The following is a 12,353-nucleotide window of genomic DNA, read 5'->3' on the forward strand; positions in this document are numbered from 1 at the left end:
TAAAATAAATTGTTTGCTGAACATATATATGCATATATCACATTTATTTTGGCAAGGACATATGTATCACATGAATTTGGAAAAGTTCAGAACAGTATGTGTTCCGTAGGAGTCGGGGAATTCCTTTTATTCCAAACGGGGCAGTGGAGTGCTTGCATAAAAGCACATGAAAATGAGAAAACATATTGAGTTGTTTCTATCGGCAGATTTGCTTTCTCTTGTTTTAATAAAAATAGTAAAAGCTCACAGCTGCGGACTGCTCAGGAATATAGCTATATGTTCTTTATCTGTTCTGCAAAAAGTAGAGGATAAGTGAACCTGTCATTTATGACAGTAACATCTCATCGCTTCTTTTCAATCAATCGTGTAGCTTTCCGTCTTTGAGCTTATGGAGCACTTTTCCTTGTGAAAGTGCCAACCGGACTGCTCACTGCCCATGCATGGGGACCAAAAGGGACTTGGAAATTGGATTGAAAAAAAAAGGATCTTCTTGGAATGGTGGGAAGTAAAAGATTCTTTATGTTGACATGTTCTTATGTCTAGGGAGTTAGTCATGAAAAGCTAGCTATGTGTTATTTTCCAAATGACTTGTGGATAAATCTGTAAAAAAAATTAAACAAAAAACAGTTCCTTCGTTCATAAATGGATGTCGTTTTGGACATTGACAGGATTTCCAGCATACACCTTTAACCGTTATTTTTTATATGTATATATTAGTATAGACTTAAAAAATATATTATAGAATTATCTTTCATCACAAATCTAAAAATACTGTTCCAGCCTTACAACCAGTTTTAATATTTTATTAAGTGTGGCTAGATCTGACTCGACTAAGACTTAACCAAGTCTCAGTCAAGTGATAGAACATATAAAAAGAAGAAAGAAAAATTTAAAAGAAATTTTGCACGGATCTTCATGTAAGATCTCACGAATATAACATGGACTGAGACTTGGTTAAGTCTTAGTCGACTGAGATTTAGCAATCCCGTTTATTTAATGGTCAAAATTGCAGAAGTTTGACTGCATGCTTTCATGCATTTACGAATGGAAGGTAATAAAAGATAAAAGATATAGCAAGTATTTAAAGGTTTTGCCCAAAATAAGAAAGAAGCATGTATAAGCACTAATTGCTTAAGATTTAAAATGTCTAAATTCGCGGATCACTTATTCGGAGAAGGTGATCATGCTTATCCAGAAGCCTCTAAGACTTCAAAACCAATAATTTGGCAATAGTAAAAAGATATCTTAGATCTTGTAAATCCGATTGAGCTTGACCTTGAAGTTTTATGGACTTACAACATGTTGTATATTCTTTTATAAAAGTTTATAAACTTCTACGTGTGCATGATTTCCACGTCGACGGTGACGGTCATTTTTCACCTGATAAATATCTACAGTACTATACCTGAACACATAGAAAATAACTCAAGAATATCCTATATAGGAACCTAAAGAAAATTGTGGCATAAAAGCCCAAGTATGGCATGCTCTGCTACATGTATACGAGCATACGTACAACATGGAAGAAGAAAAACGCTATGATGCTCTCTCCTTTGTCGTTTTTGATTGAAGGAATCTTAGAATCTTGTCAATCAGGAGATAATTGTCAATTTTTAAATAGGAATTGAAAAAAGTGAGTGATTCGGTTCGAGAGGTCCGGACTGATGTTGGACTTCGAAACAGAGGAAATAGTTGGCCAGCACTTCCAAATATAAACAAAAAAGGCAGCGCGATAGCAAGAGAACAGCACAGGATAGGCCGCAGGTCGAGAGGCGTGCATTCTGACGAGATTGGGTGGGAGGATCGTCACCTGGGGGCGCGTTGGTGCGGCCCGTCCCGACGACGCCGGCCTTGGCGGCGAGCGCGGCGGCCGCGGCCAGCCCGCCGACGGCCGCGGCAGCGGCAGCGACCGCACCTCCTCCGCCCGCCGGGAGCGCCGCAAGCAGGGACTCCATGGGGGTCGTTCGGGCGTGGGGTGGGAGAGGAGAAAAGGTGCCTGGGGCAGTGGCGGTGGCCGTGCGTTCGGCGTGGGGCGTGCGCGCCTTGAGTTTTAGTAGGAGTGAGGCGAAGGGAAAAGCGACAAGGGTCGGGGCAGAGGCATATGGGCGCGGAGCGGAAAGAGGATGCCGGCCCGGCGCTCTATTTGTGCCGACGTGGGTGGATTTGGCACGTGGCCAATTCAGCTGCAATGTCGAACCCTGAATACAGGGGTCCCGCATTCCTTTTTTTAGTAGCGCTCATATACACGCGCATACACTCATCCCTATAAATGCACACACGCACATCCTATCCCTATGAGCACATTCGAAAGACTGAGCTGACATATTATCTTGAGATTTACGAAGTCACCGTAGGCGCTTCGTCGTCGACGGGAATGTCTCCTCTCACTGAAAGCGCACCGCCGGAAATCCTGAAATAAATCCAGAAATAATGCGAGCACCAGGATTTGAACCCTGGTGGGTTGGTGATACCACTGCTCACCTAACCAACTCAACCACAGGTTGATTCGCGGGGTGCCGCATTCAATGATTCAACCTGGCGACCTTTTTTTTGGCGAGTTAATAGCATGGCGAAGAGGCTTTTTTTTCCAATTCGTGTGTTCTATCCCAAAATTATGTGGGTAATGCTAACCGATGAACGTTCACTGGGAAGGAACTTCCAGCGAACGCACTCGTAGCCGTTGGATCGAGATCAAATGATGGTAGTTTTTTTCCAAAAGGAAAAATGTCTTCTTTAGGAATAAATTGCCATGCTAGTCAGAAGAAATTTCCACCCCGTACAACTAAAATTGCCATTGAATCGTTAGTAATATCATCCTTCCAATGAACGTTCGCCAGCTAAGATCCAATTCGCTAAGCCCCCCTGGGAACAGAAGTCAAGAGAGCTCCGTCCTTTTATCCATAGTGGGTCTTGATTGTCTGTGTCAGGTCGCGTCATGGGACCTATCTGTCATGCACGCAATCGAGGGACTCACGTTGATCAAACGGAGTGTACCGCATGCCTGCTCCTTTTTGATTTTGAGGGCCTGCGTAGAGATGGGAGGTGATTTTGGGGCTAAGTGGTGACGTCGTGTTGATACGTTCATTTTGCATCATGTTTTCCCACTGTTATTTATAGTGTTTCTAATCAATATAACACTTCGTGGAGCAATTCCAATGCCTTTTCTCTCTTAATATGCAAGATTTACATGAAGAGGGAGATTGTTGGCAGCTGGAACTCTGGACCTGAAAAAGCTATGTCAGAGATACCTATTCTACACATCTCCAAATGAGTTGAAATTTCACAGAGTTTTATTTTGAAATAAATAAAAAATATTGAAGTAAAGAAGTACCAGAGGGGGCACCCAGGTGCCCATGAGGCACCAAGCCACACACACACCCCTAGGCGCGCCCTGGTGACTTGTGAGGCCCTGGCCAGCCTCCGGTGCCCATCTTCTGAAATATAAGCCCATTTTCCCTAGAAAAAAATAAAGAGAGGACTATCGGGACGGAGCGCCGCCGTCTTGAGACGGAACTTGGGCAGGAGCACTTTTGCTCTCCCACGGAGCGATTCTGTCAGAGATAATTTCCTTTGGAAGGGGGAAATCGAAGCCATCATCATCAACAACCTTCTCATCATGGGAGGACCAATATTCATCAACATCTTCACCAGCACCATCTCATCTCAAACCCTAGATCATCTCTTGTATTCAATCTTTGTATCAAAATCTACATGTAGGTTGCTACTAGTGTTGATCACATCCTGTAATTGATGTAGTTGGTTTATTTGGTGGAAGATTATATGTTCAGATCCATTATGCTATTCAATACCCCTCTGATCTTGGACATGAATATAATGTGCGAGTAGTCACTTTTGTTCTTGAGAACATGGGAGAAGTCTTGTCATAAGTAATCATGTGAATTGGGTATTCGTTCGATATTTTGATGATATGTATGTTGTTGATTCCCTTAGTGGTGTTATGTGTACGTCGACTACATGACACTTCACCATCTTTGGGCCTAAGCGAATGAATTATGGAGTAGTAATTATATGATACGTTGCTAGAGTGACAGAAGTTTAAACCCTAGTTTATGCGTTATTCCGTAAGGGGCTGATTTGGATCCATATGTTTAATCCTGTGGTTATATTTATCTTAATTCTTCTTTTGTAGTTGTGGATGTTTGCGAGAGGGGTTAATCATAAGTGGGTGGCTTGTTCAATTAAGAATAGAACCCAAGCACCGGTCTACCCACATATCAAATTATCAAAGTAGCGAACATGAATCAAACAAACATGATGGAAGTGACTAGATGAAATTCCCGTGTGTCCTCAAAAACGCTTAGCTTATTATAAGATATCATTCCAGCCTGTCCTTTGCAACAAAAAGGATTGGGCTACCTTGCTTCACCTTAGTTACTATTGCTACTTGTCACTTTCTACAAATTATCTTGCTATCAAACTACTCATTACCGATAATTTCAGTGCTTGCAGAAAATACCTTGCTGAAAACCGCTTGTCATTTTCTTCTGCTCTTTGTTGGGTTCGATACTCTTACTTATCGAAAGGACTGTGATTGATCCCCTATACATGTGGGTCATCACATGTGTGTCTGCTTCAGAGGAGTTAATTTGAGGTACTCCATCGCTGCTCTATTCGTGGTCTACTGCCACTTGAGAGGAGGCATGTGATACGAGAACATCAACTTATTGCATGTCCACCATAGCCTCCCAGCTGCCCGGGGATCCTTTCCTATAAAATACTTGGGCCTCCCGCTTTAGGTGTGTCAACTTAAGAAGGTTGACTCCCAATTCCTCGAGGACAAGGCATCATCCAAATCCGTTACTTGGGGCAGCCAGAGCATCACCACTATTGGGGGGATGATTTTCCTGAAGTCGGTGCTATCTTCCCAAGCAACCTACTTCATCGACCCCACCCCACCCCGCCCCCCCTAATTGTCCCCCAGAGCTCCATTCATAGTGTCAAAAATATCAAGCGTGCCTTTCTTTGGCTGGAGCGAACAATACAACCGGTGCGAAATGCAAAGTCAACCCAGACACCGTTTGTCGTCCGCTTGAATATGGGGGCCTTGGTGTGCTGAAAACAAACAAATTTGCAAGGGCACTTAGGCTAAGAGCACTCCGACATTCCCTCTTTCCGGAAGAAACTGTTGTTTATGGGAAGTTGGGGCAAAAAAACATCTCCAATAGTTCCCGTAAACCATCCATATCTTTATAGGATCCTTTAAACTAGGCCCTTTCTTCCCTCAGATTTATGGGAAGATGATCTTCCCGTAAAATTTTGGTGGGCTAGAAACCTCCTAAAACTTTACCACGTGCCCCGCCAGAACAATGTGGTCCTGCCAAAACCACACACGAACGCCATCGGAACGCCATCGCATCGTCGCTGCCCGATGATGGTGTCTTGGACCAGGGGTGCTCACCACATCGCCTCCCGTCCAGGAGGGTCGGGCCGAGTACCCCCATGATGATTTATTGGTGGGCCATGTTTGTCAAAGCGCACAACACCATGATGGGATGTTTTTGAAGACTTGGCACATACTCCAAGACTTAGAGGTCGTCTAACCCATGATTACCCTAGATGTAACCGACCTATGTGTAAACCCTAGGCACCCTAGTGTCTATGTAAGCCAAGGGGAAGGGCTTGTTGACGACACACAACGATCTCGGGGCAAATCAACATATAATCTGTATTCCCTCAAATAAATACAATCAAAGTAGGGCATAGGGGATTATCTCTTCGGGAGAGCCTGAAACTGGGTAAAATCCCGTGTCCCTATTACCATCACACCAAGACTACCAGTTTGGGACCCCTTACCTGAGATCTGCTGGGTTTGACTCCATCATTGGTGGCCCATACAGGTCCCTCTAAGTAGTCACAGACGACCGGTTCGAGACTCCCTATCAAGATCTGTTGGATTTGACTCCATCACCCGTGCCGGGACACCATCATCATTGACATCAAAACATCGCCGTGCCGCCACGCCCGCCCACTGACATGCCTCTGCCTAGCACCACGCATGTGTCGTTGCTTGCACTGTCCCTCGTCGGTGGCCCTTCCCCGCCCATCGCTACGCCGACTCGCGCCGGCAGCCATCGCACCACCTCGCACTGCCCTTCGCCGGAAGCCGTCACGCATGTCACTGACTGGTGGGTCCTAGGCCATTATCTATTGTTTGTTTATTTGAAATGTGTTATAATGGATTTAGGGGAAGAAGTTTATGAGAACTTACAAAATTAGCTCTGGGGCAACTTCCCCTAAACTTACGATCATTCCGTAAAACCAGTTTTACGGAAAGTTTTTTAAGGAAGCTATTGGAGTTGCGCTAAGATGGATTTGGTTTGAGTGGAAGGAACTGGCCAAAACATGAGTCGGGTTGGGAAACCCTTGTGACGATGCGGACCACGACTTCTTTTACGCCTCCACGACCATCACTGCTCGCAATGGTGCACACATGCCTTTTTGGACGCTCCGTGGGTGCAAGACCGGAAGCCCAAAGACACCGCTCTGCTAATTTTTTTGAGGCATTTACGAGAAAAAAATAGAAGATAAGAAAGCCTTGAAAGATGATCCTTGGACCTCTAAGTTCAAAAGGATCTCGAATTTCTCCATTGCGCACTTCTGCAAATTTGTTGAGCTATGGGCCATCCTTCGTGATTTTCAACTCTATGACAACGTCGAGGATGATATTGCTTGGAAGCAAATTGTTAGTGATCACTACTCAGTGGTGTCCACCAACAAACCCAGTTCCTTGTCCTGACCCGATCCCCTATGAAGAGCACGGTTTGGAAAGCTTGGATGTCGCCAAAAGTATAGTTCTTCACTTGGTTAGCTCTATGCAAAATAGAGTTTGGCCTGTGGAAAGATTAGCCAAAATAGGTTGGCCAAACTATGGGCTATGCCCCATTTGTATGCAAGTGTAGCAATCCGTAGACCACCTCTTCTTCTAGTGCAAATTCATCACTAGACTTTGGGCATGATTAAGGTTTGGCTCCAACATGAGAGCATCGATACTTCTGTTTGGCACCTCATTCATTCCACCAAGGAGAGGTGGATTGGACTATGCCACACTGCCATTGCCAATAGGAAGGCCATGGCTTCGCTTGCCATGTTGGCCTCATGCACCATATGGAATGAAATAAACGCTTGTATCTTCCCTCACAAAAAAGCCCCGCCGATTGTCCTACTACTCAACATCAGGGAGGCTGATCTAGGAGGAGTGGCGAGTTACTCCAGGCCGGCACGGCGGGGATCACGAAGACACGGGCATCGTCGTTGCAGTCGACGATGCTGCGTCGTATCGCGCCTCTAGTGCTTGCGACCGCGCCATCCGCCATCGATGCGAGCGTAGTCGCGCCATGTAGGCAGAGAAATAAGCCGGTTGCACGGATGTCAATGAGGTGGCGGCCAGCACGTCCGCGCCCTCCATCATCATCGAGGATAAGTAGAACACGGGAGGTTGCCGCCGCTTGTATCCCATGGAGGCCACCACCGACACGTCGCCGGCTTGCACAGTCGGTGACTTGTCTGGGCTCCACGGACGCACCTTCCCCTCTGGCTGAGGCACCCTCTTCGCCACTCCGATGAGCGGCGTAGCCGGGCATAGGAAAGATACAAAGGAATAATATGCCTCCGGGACTCCCGACAGTCCGGTTAGCGGGCTGCCGGACACGGAGAAGACAAAGAGATCTACCGCGGCCGGCCATAGACTAGTGTAGTGTATCCGTGTCATGGGAGTGGAGCTCCGCGCGACTATACGTGCACATAGTTTTACCTTTTTAGTTAAAATATGCCCAAAATGTAACCGTTTTCATCTAGTTTGTATGAAATATGTCATGTTTGTATGAAAACCGGTTGTGTTTGCATGAATTTCATCCGCTTTGTTGAATCTAGATGGCCAAACCAAATGGATAGATCGGATATAAATACAAAGCTATCATAATCATGCATAATAAAGTTCAGAAAAGACTCAGTTACTTTCATTGAATAATCTGATCATAAACTCATAATTCATCAGATCTCAACAAATACACCACAAAAGAAGATTACATCGGATAGAACTCCAAGAAGATCTAGGAGAACATTGTATTGAAGATCTAAGAGAGAGAAGAAGCCATCTAGCTACTAGCTATGGACCCGTAGATCTGTGGTGAACTACTCACACATTATTGGTAGGGTAGCAAGGTTGATGTAGAAGCCCTCCGTGATCGATTCCCCCTCCGGCAGAGTACCGGAAAAGGCATACAGATGGGATCATGGAAGAATAGAAGCTTATGGCAGTGGAAAATTTTGGGTGGCTCTATGGGGTTTCCCCAATATTTGAGAATTTATAGGGGTGAAATTAGGTCGGATAGAGCCACATGCGGCCCACAAGGCATCACGCCTACCCCCCAGGGCGCGCCCTGTTGCCTTGTCGTTTCCTCATTTGTTATCTAGTCTCCTCATGAACCTTCTAGGGTCTCTTTGGTCTAGAAAAAATCGTCAAAAAGTTTTGTAGCGTTTGGACTCCGTTTGGTACTGATTTTCTGGAAAACCAAAAACAAGCTGGAAACAACAACTGGCACTAGGCACCGGGTTAATATGTTAGTCCCAAAAATAATATAAAATTGCATACTAAAGCATATAAAATATACAAGATTGATAATATAATAGCACGAAACAATGAAAAAGTATAGATACGTTGGAGCCGTATCAACTACAAGTTGGGAGATCCAACTTACCCTTCATTTGAACCACAATGTTGCATCTCTCCAACATCGATGGGGGATCATTCAAAGGGAAGTGAACAAGTACATCGACTACTGTTCAAAAGTGCTTAGCCGCCCTCAAAGTGGGATGGGAGTGGCAACCCACATAAGCCAAATTACTTTATCTTGTCATCATTTGCATATGCTTGTTTTTGTTGCATTATCATGCTCATACATATTTTGTTCGCTAGATAGTGGTGGCGGCACTATGTATTAAGAAATGGAGAAGAAGTCATTTGGTTTTAGCCATTGTTGGGTGATACTGAATGGCAAAACAAAGTGGACACAACTTGTGGCTGGTCTCAAGGCCGACAAGAAGAGGAATGATGGCCCAAGCTCCCAACAATCAATTGGATTGGACGTAGAAGAGAAAGATGATGTAGTGGAGAATGGAAGAGACACCGTGCCCAAAGATAACTGGCAAGTGATGGAAAACAAGTGGGAGAAGGCAAGCACCTTCGGTGACGTTGTGTCTACAAAAATGTCCACCCATGGACAAGCATTTTTCGGTTAGGGAGACAAGAAAGAGGAGAGGTACAAGCTCATGTTGGATGCCCAAAAAAGAGGGTGGATTGGGACCGGAAGAGGGCGGAGAAGAAGATAGAAATTGAGAGGGAGAAGATCAAGTTGGAGAAGAAAGAGGTGGCGATCAAATGAGAGCTCGAGAAGGCCAAGACATTTGGAGAGATTGAGCTTGAGAATGATAGGATGCAAATCGCATAGGAGGCGGAGGATGCAAAGCTAATGTTGGCAGACGAAAGCCTATTGGATTAGCATGCAAAGAAGTGACTTGCGGGGATGAACAAGGAGATCAATGACCGTAAGAAGTATGAGGCAGTGAGGCCAACTCCAACGCACGACCCCAAATGGATGTTCGTTTCATCCGCTTTTCGTCATTTTGGGGGAGGCAATGAGCCCGCATTTCAGCCGCATCTTATCTGCATACATTTTATTTTTGCAAACACATATCTTTTATTTTCATCCTTGATTTTTGATACATGAACCACATCATCAAATCTTGACTATAATAGTAAGACCAAAGAAAACAAGAACCACAAGAAGACATTTTAGAAGATATCCAATTTCCATAACTTCTCCTGTATGTTGGATTTGTTGGGGAACATAGTAATTCAAAATTTTGCCTACGATCACGCAAGATCTATCTAGGAGAAGCATAGCAACGAGCGGGAAGAGTGAGTCCACGTACCCTCGTAGACCGAAAGCGGAAGCATTAAGTAACGCGGTTGATGTAGTCGAACGTCTTCGCGATTCAACCGATCAAGTACCGAATGCATGGCACCTCCGCGATCTGCACACGTTCAGCTCGGCGACATCCCTTGAATTCTAGATCCAGCTGAGGCCGAGGGAGATTTTTGTCAGCACGACGGTGTGGTGACGGTGATGATGAAGTTACCGACACAGGGCTTCGCCTAAGCACTACGACAATATGACCGAGGTGGAAATCTGTGGAGGGGGGCACCACACACGGTTAAGAGATCAACTTGTGTGTCTATGGGGTGCCCCCCTCCCCCGTATATAAAGGAGTGAATGAGGGGGCCGGCCGGTCTCATGGGGTGCGCCCCAAGGGACGAATCCTACTCCTACTAGGAGTAGGTTCCCCCCTGTCCTAGTTCAACTAGGAGGGGAAGGAAAGGGAAGAAGGAGAGAAGGAAAGGGGGGCCGGCCCCTCTCCCAATTTGGATTGGGCTTAGGGGGGCGCGCCCCTCCTCTTGGACGCCTCCTACTCTCTTGCACTAAAGCCCATGAAGGCCCATTAATCCCCCGGGGGGTTCCGGTAACCCCCGATACTCCGGAAAATGCTCAAACCTATCCGAAACCTTTCTGGTGTCTAAACATAACCTTCCAATATATCAATCTTTATGTCTCGGCCATTTTGAGACTCCTCGCCATGTCCGTGATCATATTCGGGACTCGGAACAACCTTTAGTACATCAAATCACATAACTCACAATACATATCATCATCGACGTTAAGCGTGCGGACCCTACGGGTTCGAGAACTATGTAGACATGACCGAGACTCCTCTCCGGTCAATAACCAATAGCGGAACCTGGATGCTCATATTGGTCCTACATATTCTATGAAGATCTTTATCAGTCAAACCGCATAACAACATACGTTGTTCCCTTTGTCATCGATATGTTACTTGCCCGAGATTCGATCGCCGGTGTAATCATACCTAGTTCAATCTCGTTACCGGCAAGTCTCTTTACTCGTTCCGTAATGCAACATCCCGCAACTAACTTTGTAGTCACATTGCTTGCAAGGCTTATAGTGACGTGTATTACCGAGAGGGCCCAGAGATACCTCTCCGACAATCGGAGTGACAAATCCTAATCTCGATCTATGCCAACTCAACAAACACCATCAGAGACACCTGTAGAGCATCTTTATAATTAACCAGTTACGCTGTGACATTTGATAGCACACAAAGTGTTCCTCCGGTATTCGGGACTTACATAATCTCATAGTCATAGGAACATGTATAAGTTATGAAGAAAGCAATAGAAATAAACTAAACGATCATAGTGCTAAGCTAACGGATGGGTCATGTCAATCACATCATTCTCTAATGATGTGATCTCGTTTATCAAATGACAACTCATGTCTATGGTTAGGAAACTTAACCATCTTTGATTAACGAGCTAGTCAAATAGAGGCATACTAGTGACACTCGGTTTGTCTATGTATTCACACATGTACTAAGTTTCCGGTTAATACAATTCTAGCATGAATAATGAACATTTATCATGATATAAGGAAATATAAATAACAATTTTATTATTGCCTCTAGGGCATATTTCCTTTAGTCTCCCACTTGCACTAGAGTCAATAATCTAGATTACATTGTAATGATTCTAACACCCATGGAGTCTTGGTGCTGATCATGTTTTGCTCGTGAGAGAGGCTTAGTCAACGGGTCTGCAACATTCATCTCTGTATGTATCTTGCAAATCTCTATGTCTCCCTCCTTGACTTGATCACGGATGGAATTGAAGCGTCTTTGGATGTGCTTGGTTGTCTTGTGAAATCTGGATTCCTTTGCCAAGGCAATTGCACCAGTATTGTCAAAAAAGATTTTTCATTGGACCCGATGCACTAGGTATGACACCTAGATCGGATATGAACTCCTTCATCCAGACTCCTTCATTTGTTGCTTCCGAAGCAGCTATGTACTCCTCTTTGCACGTAGATCCCGCCACGATGCTCTGCTTGGAAATGCACCAACTTACAGCTCCTCCATTTAATAAAAACACATATCCGGTCTGTGATTTAGAGTCATCCAGATCAGTGTCAAAAAATTGCATCGACGTAATCATTTACGACAAGCTCTTTGTCACCTCCATAAACAAGAAACATATCCTTAGCCCCTTTCAGGTATTTCAGGATGTTCTTGACCGCTGTCTAGTGATCCACTCCTGGATTACTTTGGTACCTCCCTGCTAAACTAATAGCAAGGCACACATTAGGTCTGGTACACAGCATTGCATACATGATAGAACCTATGGCTGAAGCATAGGGAGTGACTTTCATTTTCTCTTTATCTTCTGCAGTGGTCGGGCATTGAGTCTGACTCGACTTCACACC

General features: G+C 44.9%; 1 protein-coding gene across 1 annotated transcript in view; it reads right to left on the minus strand.

Annotated features, from left to right (window-relative positions):
- Positions 1 to 2,072, minus strand: part of LOC119331213 (ent-kaurene oxidase 2-like) — a 6,225-nt gene extending 4,153 nt beyond the window's left edge. The window contains exon 1 of the mRNA XM_037604386.1: positions 1,811 to 2,072. Within this exon, the coding sequence (XP_037460283.1) occupies positions 1,811 to 1,955 (145 nt within the window). The 5' untranslated portion in view covers positions 1,956 to 2,072. The remainder of the gene's footprint in view (positions 1 to 1,810) is intronic.
- Positions 2,073 to 12,353: the final 10,281 nt, after the last annotated feature.

Source organism: Triticum dicoccoides, chromosome 7A, assembly GCF_002162155.2.
Source record: "Triticum dicoccoides isolate Atlit2015 ecotype Zavitan chromosome 7A, WEW_v2.0, whole genome shotgun sequence".
NCBI lineage: Eukaryota > Viridiplantae > Streptophyta > Magnoliopsida > Poales > Poaceae > Triticum > Triticum dicoccoides.